Here is a 23880-nt window from a genome sequence, read left to right as displayed (position 1 = left end):
GCTCTGTCGGGTATAAATAACTATAAAAGCCTTGGTTGGCCTTGGGGCCCCTAGAATTTAAAGCCAAGGTAACGTTGGGGCAGATCTTGGACACTCTCAGAATCCCACAGAACTGTATTAAAAATATGCGTTTTTAAGGTACAGAATTCCTTGAAACACACTTTAAGAAATTATTATTGGAAAAAAAATGAACAAGTGGGAATCAGAGGTATATGCTTGTGACCTTTCTGGGACTGAGTATCCAGTTTAGCCTCATTGGATGTATTCAGTGGCTGAAGCCCCTTTTTGCATTGATTTTTGGGAAAAGAAAATAATCAAGTTTCGTGCAGTGGAGTAGTCTGTTGAAGAGCCTTGAAGGCAGTGATGAAGGGGGCGATGGGGTAGCCGTTCAACCGGCGCTCATCAGGTGGCTCCAGTCACCTGCTTTCAAGAGACTTGGGCACACTTCTAGTCCCTGGCAGTTTGCACAAGAGGTCCATTGAGCCATTGGAGGCTTTTGAGGGTGGAGGTCTGGACTGTGTGATGCTACAAGATGATGCTGGATGGCAGCACTGGGGAATGTGGCCCGAAGAAGGAGGTGCTGAAGGCAAGGAGGCCAGTGAGACCAGGGAGGAGGCTGGTACAATCGTCTGACTGTTGTTCTATGACCGCCGGCAGCGGCGGTGGCACTCGGACCACCCCGGGCCTGTTTGGGTGGCAGCAGATGAGGGATGGTCCTGACTGGAGCTGACTGACTCTTGCTTCTAATCACCTCCTACACTGGCAGTCAAGAACTCTGTTCCGAGCTCTTGGGAGGGCCAGGGTCCTGGAGGGCCCCAGGAAGGCTCGCTGGGACAGGCTTGGGAAAAGTTGATCACAGATTTGGGGGTTTTCAGAGAGAAAAAAGAAAAATAGGGAACAAGTTGATTTCCCAAGTACCTTCACAGTAACATTAATCCATGGGGAACATTGCTTAGGGTTAAAGTTTGAGAAGCCCATTCCGAGAAGAGAGAAGAGGAGAGTAACTTGGTTGGTTAAACCCTAAGAAGTATTCAAAGAAGTGAAACAAAATTACAGTATCTAAAATTCTGAAAACCAAGACACATTAGGCAGCACAAATGAAAATCTTAAGTGTCTTTTTCTGGCTATGATAGGAAACATCTGCTTGACCTTGCTTTTTTCTCTTTTGTAAATTAACTGATTTTCCTCAAGAGATTTCTGGTCTCAGAATTAAGATAGTTACATTATTAATTATGTTTCTCACCACTGAAGGCTACAGCTTTTTCATTTCCTGGCAAGACTCACAGATTCAGTTGCGGTTGGTTAAGGATGTGCAGCGAAACACACACACACACACACACACACACACACTCACCAAGTGTTATTTTGTATCACTGGCAATCTCCATGGCTGACTGCTATGTGCTGAACTTTTTGTCCTAGACACTCTGCCCAGAACCTCATGCAAAACTCTGGTTTGTGGAAGCCAGTTTTATTGTTTTTAGTCAGAGTAGGGCTATAGACCTTTAGTGAGGGATGAGGCATAAATAGAAAAATGACATCAGGCATATTGACCTGAACACAGAGTACCCCACCGACACAAGCTTAGCTCTGTTTGAGGGGGGCGTTCTTTTTCTCCCCCCTCATCCTCCAGCCAAGGTTCAATGTTGTTTACTACCAGATATTTGAGATGGGGTCAATTTCTTTTCTAGGAACTTGGAATTCAAATTCCTAGACCACTGGGAAATGGACCAAGCAGATTCATCCCAGAAAAGGAGGTATGTTGTTTTGTCCAAGAACATAGTGAGCTGTACGTGCTTAAAGAAAAGTCTGTTAGGACCTGCATTTGGCATCTTAACAGCTGTTGGCCTACAAAATATTTTACCAGCACCTGCCCTGCTAATCATCATATTTTGGCAGCAAATCTAAGGAGCCCAAAAACTGCTTTGTGCATGTGGATTTCTAATATATTTATGATACCTTTAAAAAGTCTATTTTTTGCAAAGAAGCCAGGACTTTAATTTTTCTGCTGCAGAAAAATTCCCCTCCTCTGTTGGTTGGATTTTTTTCTGTTCCCATTCCCTGGCAGTGACACTCGTCTGTGAGAACTCTCGGGGCTCTCACTCTGTGGCGCACACTCCTCACTCACCTCCCCCAGGTTCAATCTCAAGTTTGACGCACATCGACACAGTCACCTGTTATTTTGTCTGGGATCTTCTCGTCATTGTGCGATCCTCCCTTTGGCCCTGGCGAGAGGCAGTGCCAGAGGAGAGGCTCTTGAAGTACGTGGTACCCGAGAGGTCCAAAGTGCACTGCAATCGCCAGAAAGGGTGCCGCCGACACGGCAGACAGACTGTCTGGGGGGCCTGGATTTTGGGTCCCCTCCTGGTTTTGCTCCTTCATGGCCTTGTCAATACATTACCCAACAACACAATTCTGGGCACTGAATTGTCTGCGGGGTTTATGGTGAGAGGGAGGGAAGCTTCTCGTGCATTTGGAAATAGGGTGATTAAGGAAAACTTTAGATCTGCCTATTTCTAGTCGAGCTGTTTTTTAGGATTGATAAAACTCTGATTTTTCCACTGTCAATCTGCACAGATTCTTCAAGTGGGAAATGAAGATGAGCAGATGCACACTTTGTTTGCAGATTCTTTTGCTGTGTTAGGCCGTTTGGATAACATTACTTTGGTGATGGTTTTCCACCCACAGTACTTAGAAAGCTTCTTAAAAACCCAGCACTATTTATTACAAATGGATGGTCCATTGCCTCTTCATTATCGACACTACATTGGAGTAATGGTGCGTAAAATCCTGCTCTTGAAAATTATGGTCTTTTCCATAATTTATCTCTTTGCGAGGAATACTACTTTGACTGCAAGAAAAGTTTAAATAGGTACCCCCAACTGCCTCCTAGGAGAATTTGTGATTAAACCCAGATCTATCATGCCAAATTTACAGTCTCTAAATTCAAGTGGTCAAATAAAAATGGTGAAAAATTCTGTGAGAAAAATCATCTGGGAAATCTAGAAACTTTCTGTATTGGAGCTCCAGGCAACTCAAGTTCATTGTCCTGTTCTTTGTCTGGCAAACTTTAATCTTTACAGACCCCAGTTTGGGACAGACATATTAGTACAGCAAGGAACTAGGGTGGAAGGGAGACGTGGCCAAGTATTGGTCTTATTAGCCAAACTGGCAAGCCTGGATGAGATTTTGCCTCACGAAAACTGCTGAAGGACAGTGTCTCACACACACACTCACACTCACACACACACACACACACACACACACAACGTGTGCATGTTTTGTTTTGTTGTCTGTTTCCCCCTTCTAGACTGTGAGCCCGTTAGGTAGGGACGTCTCTATATGTTGCCGACTTGTACTTCCCAAGAGCGTAGTACAGTGCTGTGCACACAATAAGTGCTCAATAAATATGATTGAATGAATGAATACATGCATAAATAATCCGTATTAATCATGTTCAACTTGTAAAAATTTGTGTTATCCCATTAACATACTTTACCTTTGAAAACCTCAGTTGCAAAGGGAATAGGTTTGGAAGTCAAAGATTACATACCGCTGCTATCCACGATTCTTTGGTCAGTGACACATCGCAGCTGTCTGTAGACAACCACCAACCCCTGCAGGGAATCCAGGGTGAGGCGAGAGGGGAGGAGGGTTCCCATATGCCCTATTGTGATGCTTGACGATTTCACTGATTTGACCACTTATACATGTGTGTGAGAATCGAGGGAGAGAGAGGGATCAGAAATGGCCTCCTCTCAACATTGGCTTCCAAATCATAGTGTGAGGTGATAGCCTGGAGAGCCAAATGTTACTGCTTCTTAGGTATTTTGGTAATAATTGGGAATTTCAGCAAATTTTTAAATACCTTTCTGAGACATTTTTGAATAAGACATGTATAATCCCAGAAATTTAGAACTATTCTTAATCAAGTTTAATAAATTTATTCTAAGTCTAGATTATTTTGTGATGCTTAAAGTTCTAATTCAAGTGACTTGTTTTCCCCTCTCCAGGCCGCAGCAAGGCATCAATGCTCATATTTGGTGAACCTCCATGTGAACGATTTCCTTCATGTGGGTGGGGACCCCAAATGGCTTGATGGCCTAGAGAATGCTCCTCAGAAGCTGCAGAACTTAGGAGATCTAAACAAAGTGCTGGCCCACAGGCCGTGGCTCATTACCAAAGAACACATCGAGGTGAGTCCGATCCCCAGTGTTTGGAAAGCCAGACCCAAGTACAACTCTGATGGCAGCAACCCCGGACACTTACTGGTTTCAGGGCATTGGGCTAGGTTCTCAGCAACAACCTAGGGAGCAGTGAGGTCTAATGGAGAGAGTACTGGGTGGGCAGGCCGGAGATCCAGGGTCTTTCTAGTCCCAGCTCTAGTGACTTCACCAGTAGTCTACTGACTTCACCACTCTCTGGGCCTTAGTATCTTCATCTGCAAAGTGGAAAGGAGACAGATTGTGAGCCCAGTATGGGACCGAGCCTGAGTCTAAGGGGTTAACTTGATCTCTACCCCAACACTTAGCACCTGGTAAGCACTTAATACATGGCATGATGATTATTATCATTATTACTGCTCATCTTTAATCTTTAAAAGCCCAGCAGAATTTACATTGATTGTGGTCACTCTGAAGATTATTATTGGTCTAAAATTCTAACCCACAACGTTTGTGGAGTTTCTTAAATTTCTCCTTTTCTATTTTCTATGGCTTGTAAAAACAAATGTAAAAGGCAGATATTTTACATACAGATTTAGAACAGAAGTTCTGACACAAGCAAAAAGATAAGATTTACACCTAGTTTATGCAGTTTGCCTCAGCAAATGCAGGCATCCCAATGCAGAGATCAAAAGAAGTTGCTTCTTAACGGTCAAAAGCCGTGAGACTCCATAAACCTACCTGCCAGCTTATGGCTTGTGATCTCTTTAAGCATTTTCAAGGAAGGCAGCACGCACAGCATAGTTTGGTGTTTTACATTTCTAAATTCCTTTTTTTCAGTTACATTTTAGAAAGGAAAGAAGGAAAGAAACACTTCAGTTACATTTTAGTGAGGAAAGAAACACTTATTCCAGTTTACTTGTATGAATTCTTGTCTTAATTTCCCTAAGAAGTGCTTTTTCTGTGCTAAGTAAGCTTGGGTTACATTCAAGATAACCAGCTCGGACTCTGTCTGTCCCCCCAGGGGTCTTTCGATTGAAGAAGCAGGGAGAGCGGGTAGCTTATCCTCATTTTTCAGCCGCAGAAACACGCCCAGGGTATAGATTAAGTGACTTGTCCAAGGTCAGGTGACTTGCATAGCAGGTCACAGTCAGAGCTGTGGAGTAGAAGCCAGGTCTCCTGACTTCCAGGAGACCTTGTGTTCTTTCTACTAAGCCAGGCCGCCTTTGCTTTTGGTCTCTGCCTGACTACTGCTTAGGTAGCTCTTGTCGCCCCTTTACAGGTAGTTCTGCCGTAGATTAGAATGGTAGCATTTCACTGGAGTGCCTAACTGTCACATGGTGGGACAACCTATCTGCAAAAGAGGAACTTCCAGAAAAAGAGCACAGTATCAGAAGAAAAACGGGCAGTAATCAGCAGTAAATTCCTGCTTACCAATGACATTTAATATGGCATTTGGCTCTGCTCTAAATGGTATAGTTGGTAAAACTCATCCTTAAATCCAGCTGTTTTCATCTTTTTCAAATCCCAGGGTAATCAGCCAGTCAATCAGTGGAATTTCTTGAGCGCTTACTGGGTGCAGAGCACTGTAGTAAGCACCTGGGAGCCTCCGACAGAGTTGGTAGACACATTCCCTGCCCTCAAGGAGCATACTGTCCAGAGGTAACCATCTTCCTTCATCTTTTCCATAGCAACTGTTGAAGGCCGAAGAGCACAGTTGGTCCCTGGCGGAACTGGTAAACGCAGTGGTTCTGCTCACACACTACCACTCTCTTGCCTCCTTTACATTTGGGTGTGGGATCAGCCCAGAAATTCACTGTGATGGCGGCCACACCTTTCGACCTCCTTCAGTCGGTCACTACTGTGCCTGTGACCTCACCAATGGCAACCACAGCATGGAGGAGACACACGTCAGCCCAGCGGGCACTATTCCAGTACGTACCCATTTGGGCTCGGTGGCTCAGGAAAGACCTCTGTCCTTTTCCTTGATTCCAGGCTGTGTTAAATTCCTCTTTCCTAGGCGAAGAAATCCACAGAATTAAAACAGACATCAATTTGGAAACTTCACTTTCTCAACGCAGAATTACCCACTTGTAAAATAATTCTTCCACCATCCCCTGATGCACCCAAAAGGTTTTACACACAGCTTTTGTTTTCATCCACATGGTCTGTGATGTAGTCAGTGGCCAAGTCAGAACCAGAAGCTAAAGAGCCTGTTGTTAGGCTAACATCCTGGACCCTGCATTATAAGGGAAAGTAAAGGAAAACAGAATGGTATAGAAAAAGACAGGGGAGTCATCACATCAGCCATCGTGCCAGGTTTTCCTGTCTGTATTTCAAGATCAGGGCTCTGACTTTTTCAGAGGCCCCGGTTAGGCCAGGGAACCGGGAACCCGACTAGCCTGCTGCTGCCACTCAGTCAGGTGATTTATTCAGTGCCCAGAAATGTCACTCAGTTTCGCTGAGCTTCTAGTCCTCTTTCTCAAATGGGATTCTGATTGAAGCCGAGTCTCCAGGACAGAAGCCTCTCTGGAGTGGGTGCAATCCTGCTCTGAGCTCAGCTTTAAGAATTGAAAGAAGTTCTTCCATTTTTCTAGAACCAGGGTGCAGCTCGCTTTCTTCTTTCCATCCGCTCGGTCGTAGTTTAGATTTCCAAAGTGAAGCGTTCAAGGGGAGCAAAACCTAATCCCCCATTCTGCTGCCACATTGGTCTAGGGAGAAAATTGAGGGGATGAAGGACAGGGGCAGGGCAGGGCAGGGTTCCCAGTTGGTTCCCCTGGTGCTGCCGGCCAGGTAGCAGAGGGGAGCGGAGGCCCTGGGACGATGGCCCCGTATACTGCGGGTGGCGGCACAGGTACCAGGGTTTGACCAGTCGATGGGAGAAGTGGCACTGAAAATGGTGGCCTGATGGGCAGGGCTGAGCTGCAGCCTTAGGCCGGTGTGTCCAGCAGCAGGGCTAGTGGTTGTCAGTGCCTGGACCGAGACGATATGGTTCATTATTGGTGAAGAGCAAGTTAGTCCACACTCAGTGATCTGCCCTTCTCCACACACCAGTTTCCCCTCATACAAAAATGAGTAGAACTGTTGTCTCAGTGTATTTCCCAGAAACGCAGTTAGAGAAGACGATCTTCTGAGAAGCAGCGTGGCTCAGTGGAAAGAGCACGGGCTTTGGAGTCAGAGGTCAGGGGTTCAAATGCCAGCTCCGCCAATTGTCAACTGTGTGACTTTGGGCAAGTCACTTCATTTCTCTGTGCCTCAGTTAACTCATCTGTAAAATGGGGATTAAGACTGTGAGCCCCCCATGGGACATCCTGATCACCTTGTAACCTCCCCAGTTCTTAGAACAGTGCTTTGCACATAGTAAGCACTTAATAAATATTCTTATTCTTATTCTTATTCTTATTTTTATTATTATTATTATTATTATTATTATTATTATTCTGAGCTCATCAAAGAAAAGCCTTTCTGGGATCAGTTCAGAAAACTTAATGTGGAACCACAGTTCAAGATGGGGGTTTGGTGATAAAATGAAAATGGCCCTTTAACATAACCACACAATGTGAGGCCCCGGGGTTTTCTCCCTTGGGTGTAAAGTCACAACAGCAGAATTTCGTGTTTCATGTGCTCTGGACAGCACAAGTACCAATCTCTAGTTTTATCTTCAACAGGTAATAGGTTACAGGTAATAGATTACAGATTATGCATTTGTGTGCCTTGGTTAAACGGCTAGATTTTTATTGGTTCCCTTATGTAACTAAAAGACTCCAACAGTTCCATCCAGCTAATATTCTCCTATCCAAGAGAGTACTTACCTTCTGTTTTGTAAAATCTGGAATTTTCCGTGATATTAAAAAAAAATTAAAACCCACACAATACCAAACCACCACAAAAAAAAAAAACAAACAAACCAAAACCAACCAGCCACGTCCACTTCAAGAATTGTGATGGCTCAAACTTTTAGATTGCTTAGGTTGTCTCTTTTCTGTAACAGTTACTCACCAGCTATGTGATCTGTTCAGGCAATAGATTCTTGGTGTGAAGTGGAGGCCCTCATGGAGAAGATGAAGCAGCTTCAGGAGTGTCGGGACGAGGAGGAGGCAAGTCAAGAAGAAATGGCCTCACGATTTGAGATTGAGAAGAGAGAGAGCATGTTCGTTTTCCCTTCAGGTAAGAAGACCCCATTTGGAGATGCTATTACTTTTATTCTAAAGTACCTACTACTGAAATACTGAGTTTACAGGAAATATTTTAAGTGACTACTACACAGTCCAAATTTCAGATATCTAATCGTGACTGAGGTCTGAGAAGCTGGATTTAAAAATAGAGAGTGATGAATATTAATAAATGCGAGGGTTATGTTTGGAAACATGCGTGCCTTAATCGATGCTGCATGACCACGCCCGGCCGTTTCTTCCGACATCACTTCCTATACAGGTGGGTGGGTGGGTGGGCGGGGCAGGCAGGAAGGTAGCCGTTTGGATTTGGTGGAAGAACGTTCCCTAATTCTCCTATAACCTGTATTCTGGAAGGACCTACGCTGCAGCTCAAAGTCACTTCACTTCTCTGTGCCCCAGTGACCTCATCTGTAAAATGGGGATTAAGACTGTGAGCCCCCCGTGGGACAACCTGATCACCCTGTAACCTCCCCAGCGCTTAGAACAGTGCTTTGCATATAGTAAGTGCTTAATAAATGCCATCATCATTGTCATCATAGCACTATCCAACAGGGATCCCTATTCATAAGAAACTCATAAACCCAAGCTAGTGCTTTGTTTTTAAGAGTCCCATTGCACCAATGAGGGGATGCACTCTAAAGATAAAGAAAGAAATCCTTCCCAAAGTAATCCTGGAGGACGGTTAGCACCATCAATAGCCAAATGTATCAAGAGGCCCACACTTCATGACTGCACAAGATAGGGCAAGGGAAGAAAATGAGATCTCTCAACAGGCAAAGGTGCTGGGATTAGTTGGTTTGGGGTTTTTTTTCCAGGAGAGGCAATATGATAGGCTCGTGATTTTAGCACCAGCCCAAATATGTGGATTTGTCCTCTCGAACTTTGCCAGTTTGTACTGTGATCTCAACGGGCCTTACGACTCAACAGGATGCTCAACCTCCCAAAAAACCCCGGAGCAGTGCAGGAAGTAGTATCCATTGAGGGGCACTCCCCCCACCCCAATAAGTCACCGTTCCAAAAAGGAGTATAGAACAAACTGACCATTAGGTACAGTAGGTAGTTTTCCCTGCCCCTTAAAAACATTTTCCTCCACACACCTGCTCGTTTGGTCTTCATCTCTCTGAAGACCAGTAACCACCGACAGAGAAACCTGGATCATAAGCCTCCCATGGGACCATCCAATTAAGACACAGGCTTTCTTGGACATGTCCAAGACTGAACTCCTTGTCTTCCCTCCAAAACCCTGCCCTCTCCCTGACTTTCCCATCTCTGTTGACGGCACTACCATCCTTCCCGTCTCACAAGTCCGCAACCTTGGTGTCATCCTCGACTCCGCTCTCTCATTCACCCCTCACATCCCAAGCCGTCACCAAAACCTGCCGGTCTCAGGTTCGCAACATTGCCAAGATCCGCCCTTTCCTCTCCATCCAAACCGCTACCCTGATTATTCAAGCTCTCATCCTATCCCGTCTGGACTACTGCATCAGCCTTCTCTCTGATCTCCCATCCTCGTGTCTCTCCCCACTTCAATCCATACTTCATGCTGCTGCCCGGATTGTCTTTGTCCAGAAACGCTCTGGGCACGTTACTCCCCTCCTCAAAAATCTCCAGTGGCTACCAATCAATCTGCGCATCAGGCAGAAACTCCTCACCCTCGGCATCAAGGCTCTCCATCACCTCGCCCCCTCCTACCTCACCTCCCTTCTCTGCTTCTACAGCCCAGCCTGCACCCTCCGCTCCTCTGCCACTAATCTCCTCACCGTGCCTTGTTCTCGCCTGTCCCGCCATCGACCCCTGGCCCACGTCATCCCCCGGGCCTGGAATGCCCTCCCTCTGCCCATCCGCCAAGCTAGTTCTCTTCCTCCCTTCAAGGCCCTACTGAGAGCTCACCTCCTCCAGGAGGCCTTCCCAGACTGAGCCCCTTCCTTCCTCTCCCTCTCGTCCCCCTGTACATTCCCCCATCTTACCTCCTTTCCTTCCCCACAGCACCTGTATATATATATATATATATATATATATATATATATATATATGTTTGTACATATTTATTACTCTATCTTACATGTACATATCTATTCTATTTATTTTATTTTGTTAGTATGTTTGGTTTTGTTCTCTGTCTCCCCCTTCTAGACTGTGAGCCCACTGTTGGGTAGGGACTGTCTCTATGTGTTGCCGACTTGTACTTCCCAAGCACTTAGTACAGTGCTCTGCACACAGTAAGTGCTCAATAAATACGATTGATTGATTGATTGATTGATCAAAATCTAGGTCCCTGAGACAGTCAAAGCAGTAGGGTGCCCATGCTCAGCCCCACGCCCTCCCCTCCCCCCCCCCCCCCCCCCCCCCACCTGCTACACAGTGATCTACGGTGTTGCTGGGACTAAAGCCACTTGTGTCTGTAAGTTGCCCCCCCAGACCACTGTGGTACAAAGTAGGCTTGCTTGACTGGGCTGAGATTTCTGGGATCTACTGCAGAACTGAGCTGGATGTCATTTTCTAAGCTGATGATGCTAATGCTGGGGGTAAATGTGTCTGAAGTGGTCAAGTCAGGAGCTGCTGACCTTTCCCAGTGTGAGACACACACACGCGCGCACACACGCGCGCGCACACACACACACCTTTTCTGAACTGGGAAGCTTCACAAGTCCATTGCATTCTTGGTATTGGTTTTCATTCTGCCTCTTGCTACTGCAGTCTTCCTGTAGCTTCTGCTCTTGCCTTGCATGTCTGCTGCCATTGTCTCCTCAAGTCTCCTGTGCAATCATTTGAAGTTGTGCTCAAATATTTTTCTTCTGTCCTTACTTTGTGGTTCCCTGACTGCAACATCGTCTTAAGTAAGTGCTTAATAAATGCTATCATTAAATGGCTGCTCGTCAATGACCATCGTTTGGCTAGAATAGCATTTGGTGAACAACTTACTGATACTTAGCCTAGCTTGTCACTGTGCAATGTGTCACATTTGGAGATGCGGAAACTAAGTAACCAGTTGGCTGTGGCACGCATCCTAGTTTCCAGGCCCAGCGACCAATCTTCATTTTTCTCTGAGGCTTGACATCAGCCTCCCAAAGAATACCAGCCAAATGGGGCTCTGCATGATCAGACAGTGGCCTGCCTGCCTGCCTTGGGGGTCAGGATGCAGAGGCTACGTTCAGCTCAGGTCACAGATCAAAACCTTTGTTGCATGCATGAGCCTCAGTCTTCTTCAGGATTTCCAGTCATCTGCAGCAATTCTTTCTGATTCTGCAATCAATCAATCAATCGTATTTATTGAGCGCTTACTATGTGCAGAGCACTGTACTAAGCGCTTGGGAAGTACAAATTGGCAACACATAGAGACAGTCCCTACCCAACAGTGGGCTCACAGTCTAAAAGGGGGAGACAGAGAACAGAACCAAACATACCAACAAAATAAAATAAATAGGATAGAAATGTACAAGTAAAATAAATAAATAAATAAATAGAGTAATAAATATGTACAACCATATATACATATATACAGGTGCTGTGGGGAAGGGAAGGAGGTAAGATGGGTGCAAAACAGGTAGTTACCAGCGACATGTTGTCCTGAGGGTTTGCTTCCAGTTAAATGGCCTCAGTAGGACACAGGATCATACAAAGACCCTATCCAACCACAAGCCATTCCCTGTGCTGGTCTGGTCACTTAGGTGGACAGCAGAGTCTGAAATGTTCAGACATTCAGCTAGACGGGATGACCGCAGGGTCTGTCATGTGGGAAAGGAGTCCCTTTTCCCCCTACCCCTCCTCCTCCAGCCCAGAGGCAGTGGAAGCAGTGACAAGTTGTTGCCAACTTGTACTTCTCAAGCGGATAGTAAAGTGCTCTGCACACAGTAAGCGCTCAATAAATATGATTGAATGAATGAATGACAGCATGAGGCTTGATTAATCTCTAGAAAGGCAAGAAAGCTATGGCTGCAGTCGTGACCTGGACCGTGTCCGCAACTGATGGACTCAGCATCATGAGGAGCCTGAAACTGCTCCACTAGCCCCAATGGCCTAGTCCTCTTGCTGTTTGTATCATTGTCTTTATTTATCTTATTGCATCTGTCCTTATGTGTCAGTCGCCCAACCTCCCTGCCCCCAATTCTTATATTGTGAGACCCTTTAGGACTTTGTCTAATTTTCACTTGTGCATTTTCTCCCAACACTTGGTGCAGTAGTAAGTGCTTCAAATCATTACTACCACCACCACCACCACTCCTCCCAGAATGACCAGCTTAGAGAGAGGACTAGAGCCCAGTGGGTGGACGGATCCCAGGCACAACTCGGTCAGCACTAGTGGTAGTTAACTGAACACTGGACTTTCCATGGACAGACTGGGGCTTGAAATGATCTTCCAAAAAAAGCCATCCCACCTGGCATCAACATTAAAGTTCTCAGTGGATAAAGTCTTCATTAACCTTAACTTTGAGAGTGAGTAGCCAAGAAGAAAAACTGGCCTTTTACTGCACTGTTTATAAAAAAACTCACATTGATGTTGTCTTTGTAATAGATGATGATGAAGCGGCACCAGCGAGGGAAATACTGCGTCACTTTGAGGACACCAGTTACGGTTATAAAGACTTCTCCAGGCATGGGGTGCACGTGCCAACATTTCGAGTTCAGGTAAAATGGAAGTGATTGCAGGTTGATCACCCTTCACCTCACTGCTTGCTTTCATGAGGGACTGATTGTAAAGAGGAACAGCTGTGAGTTATTGGAATGAGCGATAAGCATATGAAAAAACAGCTACGTCCTGCTGGCAGAAAATAGCGATAGGTTCAAGCAGGGTTTGGATAGGTTATTCAGGGATGAGAAATCCATATTGCTAGAGGGAGGCGTTAGGTGGTTAAAGACTTAAAGGTGATTAAAAAGATACTGTTAACAGTCTGCCTGAGGAGAAAGTTGGGGCGGGGGGGAGAGCCATCAATCATCACACTGTTTCCAGGCATCTTTTGTTGCCTCTGTCAGCAAGGCTGGGTGGACCAGTGGACTTGCCCAAATTTTCATCTCTCTCTCGCTCTCTCTCTCTCGCTCTCTGTCTCACCCCCAGGACTACTGCTGGGAAGACCATGGTTATTCTTTGGTTAATCGTCTCTATCCAGATGTGGGGCAGTTGATTGATGAGAAATTTCATATTGCATATAATCTGACATACAATACCATGGCAATGCACAAAGATGTGGATACCTCCATGCTTAGGCGGGCAATTTGGAATTATATCCACTGCATGTTTGGAATAAGGTTGGTCTTTTTAAACATGAGGAAAATGAAATTCAAAATGTGTCTGTGCTGTGTCTGATGGTGACATTACAACAATGTACCACTCAGCTCCCTTAGGGCCTGGAAGGGTTCATGACTTTCAGTTTTCCCACCTGATTTTGTCTGGCCTGAGTAAAATTTGGGGCCGTTAGCGGTGCCTTGCCCTCTCTCCCTCCACAATTTCAAATGTCTACTGACAGTTTCATCAGCTTGGAAGCAGAGAAAAAACAGATGTCATTACAGTTACAAACGGAAATATGAAATAGATCATTCTCATTCCTTTCCTTTTTGAACAGGTATGATGACTATGACTATGGGGAAATTAATCAGCTACTGGACCGCAGCTTTAAAGTTTACATCAAAACTGTAGTCTGCACTCCTGAAAAGGTCACCAAAAGAATGTATGATAGCTTCTGGAGGCAGTTCAAACACTCTGAGAAGGTAATGTGCCAGCCAGGATTGCTGGCAGAGCCTGACATTCAAATGCTTTTCCAAAGTGACACTGTTAAGAGCTGTAATTTGTTCACAGGAAAAAGTGTCTCCTGAATTTTCCAGAAAAAAGCTAGTTTTTGCCTCAAGTCTTCTAGACTCCAAGGTCCCTGTGGGCAGGGAATAGTTCTACCAACTCTGTTGTATTCTTGTACTCTCCCAAGCGTTTAATACAATGTTCTGTACACAGGAAGCCCTCAAATGGCATTGACTGATTGATCTTAAAAGCTGTACCTATTGAGGTCTGGGATAACACTTGTACACAAGCCCAATAGTCTGAGCCCAGCTCAGTGCTCAAATGACCCTTGATTTATAGGCACTTTTTTTTTTTAATGAGGGATTGATTTTTTTTTAGTGGTATTTAGTAAGCGCTGACTATGTGCCAAATACTATGCTGGGCCCTGGGGTAGAAAATTATATCGGACCCCCGTCCCTGTCCGACATGGTGCTCAGAAGCGGAGAAGGAGGGAGAGAGAGCAAGAATCTTATCCCCATTTTACAGATGAATGAACTGAGGCCCAGAGCAGTTAGGTGACTTGCCTAAAGTGACACAGCAGGCAAGTGGCAAAGCTGGGACAAGAACCCAGGGCTCTGGACTCCCAGGTGCCTGCTCTTTCCAGTAGGCCACGTTGACAGGCTGGTGCTGCTCCCATCAGGGAGCTGCCAGCAGCCCAGGGTTGGTGCCATTCCCTGGAAAAATCCCTGGCCCATAATTCAGATGGTCAGATGGGGGTTCAGCCCTAAGAGGCAGAAAAAGCAAACACAAGCCTGCTGTAAACCAGGCCATTTTTGGCATCCTGTTTGGCCAGGCAGGTCCAAGAAGTAGCATAAGAAGCAGCATAGCGTAGTGGATAAAGCACTGGCCTGAGGATTAGAAGGTCATAGGGTTCTAAATCTGGGTCCGCTATTTGGGCAAGTCACTTCACTTCTCTGTGCCTCAAAGTTACCTCATCTGTAAAATGGGGGTTGAGACTGAGAGTCCCACATGGGACAGGGACTGTGTCCAACCTAATTTGCCTGGCACATACATAATAAGAACTTAAAAACCACAATTATTATTATTAGGTTCTTTTAAAGAGAGGCTGAGCTAGTTACAAAGAGTGTGGATGGTGTTGGTTTCCATTCTTCTGAAACTCCATCGATTCTCTAGCTAGAATCCTAATAAGTGCTTTGTTGTATCTCACCTGCAGGTGCACGTTAATTTGCTTCTTACAGAAGCTCGGATGCAAGCAGAACTCCTCTATGCTCTGAGAGCCATTACCCGCTACATGACCTGATTTGGGCTTTCTGGGGCCAAAATCTTCGAGACGTTTGCCCAGCTCTTCGTGGAGGAAGTATAAAGTCCAGGACCAATGGAAAAAGAAATCCCTCGGGCTCTGATTCCTTTAGTTTCCGCTGCTTCACTGAGGGAAAAGTGCTACTACGAGCAGTGAGCGCATGGTGACGGGGGGCCCATGTTGGGAAAGAGGGGGTGAGCAGCTGGGGCCTCGTCGATGCCAGAGGCTCTCGGACAGCCCGGCACGACGCCCTCCAGCTTTTGAGGAAGCGCGATGGCAGGAGCTTGGAGCCAGCAGGCCAGCGATGGGACTTGGCTGCGTTGAGCTGTAGGGAGCTAAAGAAATGTCTTCGATGGTGCTGGTGGAGTAATAGGCGGTCTGCCCCAGTTCAGCTAAAAGTACTCATGTCAACACTGCTGCTATTCCCTGAGCCTCCTGGGTTGTGTATGTGGTTGAAAAGCAAACTCGCGTAATACCTGTCGATCGTAGAATTGAGCAAGCCTCACCATAAAAACGGCAGTGACTTTCTTCTTTTCAAGTTTTGCCTTAAATGTTAGCAGTTTTTCAGGCTTTGGAGTTAGCGGATATAAGCCAGATAACACTTGTCTCCAAAAACAAATTCCAGCCTTCTTGAAGCTGTCTTAAAGTGCATAACTTCAAGAAATTTTACCTGTCCCTTTTCCCCTCCTCTCCCCACCCCCACTCCCCAGCTCCACCTTGCCCTACTTTACGTGCATTGAATTATGCTGGGACGTTTGTTTCTGGGTGCATTTGTACCAACGTTCCTCCCTTGATTGTGCTGCTCTTCGCTAAAGGTGGAAAGTCCTTGCAATAAGTGAATCAAAACTTGATTTACAAAAAAAATGCTAATGATATTCCAAGGGCAAACTGGATTGGGAAATGTAGAAGTCCTCTGTACTTGGGGAGCGTGAATTGCCTTTGAAGTCTGTTCAGTATTATCGGTATTTTTTCAATAAAGGGCAACATTTTCCTCCTTTTTTCCATCGCATTCATTTAAATGGTTACATTTCCACCCCCATAACAGAGAATGGTTCAAGCTCAATGATCAGATGTCATCAGGGGTTCTGTTTGGCTGTGGGACATCACAGTTGCTTACCTGACGGTCAGGAAACGTTCTACTTTGTAAATTAGTGATGTATCCTCCACGGTTCCCCCTTCTGCATTGAGCCTTCCGGGGAAGAATTCTACACCAGAATTATTTTGAGCCAAACAATGACACAAATGAGGTTTAGACTGAAGTAAGAGCTGTAACAGCTCCAACATACTAAATCATTATCACCTCACATTCTAAATTTAACCTGGCCAAGGTCTGGGACCTATACTTGAATTTGATGTTTGCCTGCTTCTCATTCCTACAGTGCCAGAGCCTTCCACTCAAAAAGCAAAAGCCTTAAATAAGACACAGTAAACAGCCTAGACAAAAGAAGCATTACCTTCTCTCTCTCTCTTTCTTGCTACACACACACACACACACACACACACACACACACACACACACACCCCTCCCCCCCCCCCCCCCCCCACCTCCTTCTGTTGTGAGCAATTAAAGTTTTCTTCAAAGGATCTTGTGAAGGTACTCAAAACTTCTCTGACTTTTTGTTTGGGGAGCCAGATGGCCAGGGCTCTCAGCCTTTGTTACTTTGGCTATTTTATCTCTTAGTACCCCTCAGCTCATCATAGATAATTTATTTTTTGAGTCTTAATGGCAAGCAAAAAAAACCACTTTCATACTTGTCCAGAAGCAGGACGATAACATAATTAAACATTGATCTACTACTATTATGCTGTTTCACCATAATTTATTAATAGAATTTAGCATGAATAAGGAAACTAGTGCCTTAAAACTGTAGTAAAACCCAGAAGATCCAGATCAAAATAATTAAATACTGTAATAGAAATAAAACTTTTGCCAGTACTTTAATCTCTAAGCTTCTTAAATCCCATTTTTCTATATCAAACTAACTGTAAAAACAACTTTGTGCAGCAGAAGTATGTAACAGACTCATCAATCCCTATGATGGATTGCAAGTTTTCTGTATTTAGGGTAAGTACCAATCGTGCTCAGTCCTCACAGTCGGTCCGTGGGCTGGGGACTGCGATCTGGCCTCAGAAGGAAGAAATGGGTTCGGGGAAGGGCGGGTGGCAGCGCTGAAGGCGGCTGAGAAGCTGCTGGGCCACAGGCTTAAACTCTCTTTCCCAGTAGAACCTGTGGTGGTCTCGTAGAGCTCCGTCCAAACTCTGCTCCAGGGCTAGGTCCTCATCTACAAGCGGGGAAACAAGGCAACCGTCACCCATGAGGAGCAGCTTGTTTCTGGTGCCGGTCCCTGAGGGGGTGGCGAGGGGACAGGACCTCCAACACCCACCAGGGACCCAACCAAATGAGTCCTTGGCCTCAGAGCTAAAGGCAATCAATCTCCAGCTCTGGAGATTGAAAGCTCCCCGTGGGCAGAACGGGGCTACCAACTCTGTACTCTGCAAACAGCACTCAGACGATATCACCGATGGGTGTCTTCATCACTATGAGTCCCACATGGGACATGGACTGGATCCAACCTGATTAGATTGTATCTACCTCAGCACTTAGTATATAGTAAACGCTTAACAAAAACCATTAAAAAATAAAAAGTGGGTACAGTTATCCTACTTGGAAGCATGCCAGCCTGACCTCTTTTAGGCTCTTACCTAAAAATGATGACAACAAAGCTAGGAGCGTAGTTGTAACTTCCTCTCCAAAACACGAAGCAGCACTTGTGATGTTTTCACTGTAATTCCACAGGGTTTTACATACCAAGCAGGCCAGTTGCCAGTCGGTAGGACCGAAGTCTCTTAAACAATCCACTAACCTGTTTTAAATGTCAGAAAAAGGTAAAATTGAATAGACCCAGTAGTCATATTTTTTAGGATCTGCAGTGCTTTCTTTAACGATCCCATTTCCTTTGGGTTTGGGCTTTTTTCTCATACGGTGACCACCCCTCTCCCCATACACCATCCTGAACAGAATTTTCCAAACCACCAAGAGAAAGCTTTCCTTTCTCCAGTCCTTGGGACTGGCTGGGCTTGGGCTGGCCAGGAACTGGTGGGGCAGGGAGAGGAGGTGAGGGAAGGGCTTCAGCGCTCTGTCCCCATTTTGGCAACTCGGATGGTGAAGTGAGCTTTCCTGAAGACCAGTAAGCTCCGAACTTTGACCACATTGTTTTGAACTTACTTTTGAATTCCGCCCCCTTCTTTTAAGATGACTCGCTTGTCTTTCTCTACGGTGAGATTCAGGAGAACCCCACAGGCGAAAAAGCAGACATCTTGGTGCCGAGCATCCAGCAGCGCGATCACAAATTTGTACACTGAGGCCACACAAGAGGGAGCAGAGAAAAGGCAAGCCAGGTGAGGTCAACTGTCCAGAAGTCATTCATTCATTCATTCATTCATTCAATTGTATTTATTGAGTGCTTACTGCAGAGCACTGTACTAAGTGCTTGGGAAGTACAAGCTGGCAACACATAGAGACGGTCCCTACCAAACAGTGGGCTCACAGTCTAGAAGGGGGAGACAGAGAACAAAACAAAACATATTAACAAAATAAAATAAATAGAATAAATATGTACAAATAAAATAGAGTAATAAATATGTACAAACATATATACATATATACAGGTGCTGTGGGGAGGGGAAGGAGGTAAGGTGGGGGGGGATGGGGAGGGGGAAGAGGGGAAGAGGAAGGAGGGGGTTCAGTCTGGGAAGGCCTCCTGGAGGAGGTGAGCTCTCAGTAGAGCTTTGAAGGGAGGAAGAGAGATAGCATGGCGGATGGGCAGAGGGAGGGCATTCCAGGCCAGGGGGATGACGTGGGCCGGGGGTCGATGGCGGGACAGGCAAGAACGAGGCACGGTGAGGAGATTAGCGGCAGAGGAGCGGAGGGTGCAGGCTGGGCTGTAGAAGCAGAGAAGGGAGGTGAGGTAGGAGGGGGCGAGGTGATGGAGAGCCTTGAAGCCAAGGGTGAGGAGTTTTTGCCTGATGCGTAAGTTGATTGGTAGCCACTGGAGATATTTGAGGAGGGGAGTACCATGCCCAGAGCATCTGTGCACAAAGACGATCCGGGCAGCGGCGTGAAGTATGGATTAAAGTGGGGAGAGACACGAGGATGGGAGATCGGAGAGGAGGCTGATGCAGTAATCCAGACGGGATAGGATGAGAGCTTGAACGAGCAGGGTAGTGGCTTGGATGGAGAGGAAAGGGTGGATCTTGGCAATGTTGCGAAGGTTTTGGTGACATTGGATGTGAGGGGTGAACGAGAGAGCGGAGTCGAGGATGACACCAAGGTTGCGGGCTTGTGGAACGGGAAGGATGGTAGTGCCGTCAACAGTGATGGGAAAGTCAGGCTCCCAGTGGTACCGCGCCCTCATTTGCCACTGGCTTATGAGAAGAAAAGGACCTTGCTCACAGTCAGCAGTGGAGGGAACGTGACTGGGGGACCCTTTTCTGGGCTTCCATGGGGTTAGGGTGAATGGTTCAATGGAGAACGGAATGGGCCAGAGCAAGCAGGAAAATCAGGCTGAGAAACAGACGCACAGAGGAAGAAGGGAAGGTGCACATGGGGGAAGGGAGGGGCTGTGGGGCAAATGCCACCCCCCTTGCCCTCACCTTCCCTCTTCCCCAAAACCCCCACCCTGACTATCAGCTCCTTGAGGCAACAGCCACGCCCCAGAGCAGCAAGTGGAGAGGAAACAACCACCTTGCCTGGACCTTGCCTCCCTACGAGGGCAGCTGCCCCAGCACAGTTCCGGCAGGCCCAGGAACCTCACGGGGCAGTTGGCGCTGCGCCTACTGCAGGCTGGGCAACTGGGGACTCTCTCTCGTTCTTCACTCATTGGCTGCTGCTCTACTCTGCAATGGCTTCCCATCTGCCTCTGCCAACAGTGGGACTCAATGGGCTTTACTAGTCATTCTTTAGGGGCAGAAAAAGGGTGCCTGCCCTGGGTCCATCACACAGGGATTCAAACAGGCCTGCCAACACCTCAACTCATTACTCCGTCCAGGCCCTGATACTGTGGATTCAATTAAAGATTGTTAGCCAAAGAGGGCCTCTGTCAGCAGGGAGAGAGCTGTAGACCGTAGGCTCGTTGAGGGCAGGGAACACCTCTACCAACTCTGCTGTTCTGTATTCTCCCAAGCACTTAGTATGGTACTCTGCACACAATAAGGGCTCAATAAATACAATCGATTGATTTCAAAGTGAGAAAAGACATTCATTCATTCAATCATTTGATCATATTTATGGAGCTTCCTGTGTGCACAGCACTGTACTAAGTGCTTGGGAGCGGATGATATAGCAACAGACTCATTCCCTGCCCACAACAAGCTTATGGTCTAGGGGTGGGGTGGGGGGACTAGGAGACTCAGATCCCACCCGAGGAGCCATCCTGGATTGTAGACAGAAACAGATAGAGACAGAGACATACACGTGTATTCTCATCCAGTGATTTTTGTACAGGTTCAAGCTCAAATCACTTATTTGCCAAAAATGGCATTTCACAATACATGCTCAATAACTTACCGTTTTTCTGCACAAGGAAGTCACAAATTTCATGGTAGTGGGAGAGATTGCCAAAGACTCGTACGGCCTCCAGGATTCCATCCATGTTACTGCTCATCAGAAGCTTTAAGAGCACTTGGGGGATTTTCAATGAAATAGAACAAATAAGTGTCAGAACTAACTTTACCGTATTACTCGATACAAGCTGCCAGAATCCTGGAGCACTCAAGACAGCAATGCTGTCTAAATGACGGACAGGTGGACGGACGGACGGGATCCGGGATTCTACTCTTTAGCCCTTCACCAGCCTTTCCATGCTTCAGCCTCGTCTGAGGCCATTTGCCCCAGCAGCAGGACTAACTCGTTAAGAGGGGCCCAACCCTGTAGCCTGATCGGGCCTAGTCATCCCACGCCAGCACCCCCCGGGCAGCTCAGGTTCTGGTTCACAGAACCAAAACTAGTTCCGGTAAGTTCTGGTTCACCGGTTCCAGGTCTTGTTTGAGCCCCAAGAAAAACCCTGACATGTTTCTCCCTTGGGCAACACCTCCCCTACGCAGCTCCTCGATCGGGCAGCGGGCAGAGGGCAGATGGTGGGGGTGGCCCCTTCATGCCAACCTGCCCCGGGGCCCCGCAAATTCTGGATCTGTGTGCCCGCAAAGCCAGGTCTTGCCCGTACAGTGTGGCTAGCTGGTCCTGCTTTGGGCTAGTTGCATGAGGCAAGTCTCTCCTCATCTGGCTTTCCTAACCTCCAATGATGATAATCATAATAATGATAATACTGGTAATTACAGTGGTAATTGTACTATGTGCCAAGCGCTGTTAAGCCCTGGAGTAGATATGAGATAATCAGGTTGGACACAGTCCCTGTCCCACATGGGGGCTCACAGTCTTAATCTCCATTTTACAGGTGAGGTAACTGAAACACAGAGATAATAATAATAATAAATAATAATAATAATAGCATTTATTAAGCACTTACTATGTGCAAAGCACTGTTCTAACCGCTGGGGGGGATACAAGGTGATCAGGTTGTCCCACGTGGGGCTCACAGTCGTCATCCCCATTTTACAGATGAGGTAACTGAGGCTCAGAGAAGTTAAGTGACTTGCCCAAGGCCACACAGCAGACATGTGGCAGAGCAGGGATTAGAACCCATGACCTCTGACTCCCAAGCCCGTGCTCTTTCCACTGAGCCACGCTGCTTCCCGTTACTTGCCCAAGGTCACACAGCAGACAAGTGATGGAGCTGGGATTAGAACCCAGGTCCTTCTGATTCCCAGGCCCATGTTCTATCCACTAGGTCATGCTACTTCCCCCCTTCCCAGCCTCACAGCACTTATGAAAAAATCTGTACTTTTATTTATTCCTATTAATGTCCATCTTCCCCTCTAGACTGTAAGCTTGTTGTGGGCCAGGAATGTATTATATATTGTTACACTATATTCTCCCAAGCACAAGTGTGCTCTGCACACAGTAAGCACTCAGTAAATACAAATGACTGACTGACATTTCAGATAGGGGAAGCAACTGAGTAGAAAGTTGTGTCCCTAAGTGCTGTGTGGGTTTGGGGTGGGGCGAGTACCTAAGTGCTTAGGGGGAATGCACTCAGATGCGCAGATTTCACAGTTGTTATGCGCTTACTATGTGCAAGGCACTGTTCTAAGCGCTGGGGAGGACACAAGGTGATCAGGTTGTCCCACGTGGAGCTCACAGTCTTAATCCCCATTTTAAAGATGAGATAACTGAGGCACAGAGAAGTTAAGTGACTTGCCCAAACTCACACAGCTGACAAGCAGCGGAGCCAGGATTAGAACCCAAGACCTCTGACTCCCAAGCCCATGCTCTTCCCACTGGGCCACGCTGCTTCCCCTGGGGAAAATCGGATGGGGACACGTGAGATTAGTCAGAGATGGCTTCCAGTAATTTCAGTGACAGGTATATGGTGGGTGAGGAGAGGGAAAGTGAAGGATGTTGGGGGGGGGGGGGGGGGGGGGGCTGTCCCTCAACGATAGGGAAGTTGTTAAGGGAGACCACCATTATATGTTCCCTTGAGCTACGACTGTCACTGTCAGAGACAGAGCCCTGGCCTGGATAAACCATTGCCCTGACCCAGGAATGTCATTTCTTCTGTTCTTAAACAGTGGCTAGCAAAACCTTATCCTATCACAGTAAGTACTCAATAAATACGACTGACTGACTATCAGGAGTCTGTTTTTCTAAAATAATAATAATAATAATGGCATTTATTAAGCACTTACTATGTGCAAAGCACTGTTCTAATAATAATAGTAATAATAATAATGGCATTGGTTAAGCGCTTACTACGTGCAAAGCACTGTTCTAAGTGCTGGGGAGGTTACGAGGTGATCAGGTTGTCCCGCGGGGGGCTCACAGTCTTAATCCCCATTTTACAGATGAGGTAACTGAGGCACAGAGAAGTGAAGTGACTGGCCCAAAGTCAGCTGACAATTGGCAGAGCCGGGATGTGAACCCATGACATCGAGCACCTGTCTCCCCTAACCTCAAAAACCTCCAGTGGTTGCCTATACCTTCTCTCTGCAGTGATCAGAAACTTCTGGCCACTGGCTTTAAAGTGCACAATCGGGTCTTTCCTCCTTACTTATCCTCCCTCCTCTCCCACTACAACCCAGATCACACATTCATTTCTCTCATTCCAACCTACTCACTTTGCCTCGCTCTCACCTCTGTCGCCTTTGACCCCTGGCTCCTGCCTTCCCTCTGGCTGGGCACACTCTCTCCCTTTACATCCTGCAGACTGCTAGTCGCCCCATCTGCAAGTCCTTTGAGGAATCACATCTCCTCCAAGAGGCCTCCCCTGATTCATCTCACCACTCCATCTCCCCGCCCTGACTCCCAACTGCCACTTCAGCACTTCTGGGTGACCTAAGGAACTGGGTACTCACTCTCCACCTCTAGAGGCATTTATCTATGTGTTTTTTAACTCTATTG

The 23880-nt window shown here is 46.6% G+C and overlaps 2 protein-coding genes across 7 annotated transcripts in view; one reads left to right on the top strand and one right to left on the bottom strand.

The window, feature by feature from the left end:
* The window catches only part of SESN1 (sestrin 1), a 59473-nt gene extending 43110 nt beyond the window's left edge, over positions 1 to 16363 (top strand). For 2 of the 3 annotated variants that reach the window (XM_038761041.1, XM_038761040.1), the window contains exons 2-10: positions 1691 to 1756; positions 2577 to 2777; positions 4013 to 4195; positions 5854 to 6096; positions 8182 to 8329; positions 12851 to 12963; positions 13391 to 13581; positions 13896 to 14040; positions 15279 to 15365. In XM_038761041.1, the coding sequence (XP_038616969.1) occupies positions 2607 to 2777; positions 4013 to 4195; positions 5854 to 6096; positions 8182 to 8329; positions 12851 to 12963; positions 13391 to 13581; positions 13896 to 14040; positions 15279 to 15365 (1281 nt within the window). In that variant the 5' untranslated portion in view covers positions 1691 to 1756; positions 2577 to 2606. Of the gene's footprint in view, positions 1 to 1690; positions 1757 to 2576; positions 2778 to 4012; positions 4196 to 5853; positions 6097 to 8181; positions 8330 to 12850; positions 12964 to 13390; positions 13582 to 13895; positions 14041 to 15278 lie in introns of all 3 variants that reach the window. The other variant, XM_038761038.1, reaches the window with a different exon arrangement.
* Positions 16364 to 17165: 802 nt separating this feature from the next.
* The window catches only part of ARMC2 (armadillo repeat containing 2), a 47946-nt gene continuing 41231 nt past the window's right edge, over positions 17166 to 23880 (bottom strand). For all 4 annotated transcript variants that reach the window (XM_038761142.1, XM_038761143.1, XM_038761140.1 and 1 more), the window contains 4 exons: positions 20932 to 21045; positions 18592 to 18724; positions 18069 to 18229; positions 17166 to 17647 (listed from right to left, as the gene is read on the bottom strand). In XM_038761142.1, the coding sequence (XP_038617070.1) occupies positions 17493 to 17647; positions 18069 to 18229; positions 18592 to 18724; positions 20932 to 21045 (563 nt within the window). In that variant the 3' untranslated portion in view covers positions 17166 to 17492. The remainder of the gene's footprint in view (positions 17648 to 18068; positions 18230 to 18591; positions 18725 to 20931; positions 21046 to 23880) is intronic.

Source organism: Tachyglossus aculeatus, chromosome 19 (assembly GCF_015852505.1).
Source record: "Tachyglossus aculeatus isolate mTacAcu1 chromosome 19, mTacAcu1.pri, whole genome shotgun sequence".
Classification (NCBI taxonomy): Eukaryota; Metazoa; Chordata; class Mammalia; order Monotremata; family Tachyglossidae; genus Tachyglossus; species Tachyglossus aculeatus.
Note: the sequence above shows the minus strand (reverse complement) of the source record. Positions and strands in the feature narration are given on the sequence as shown.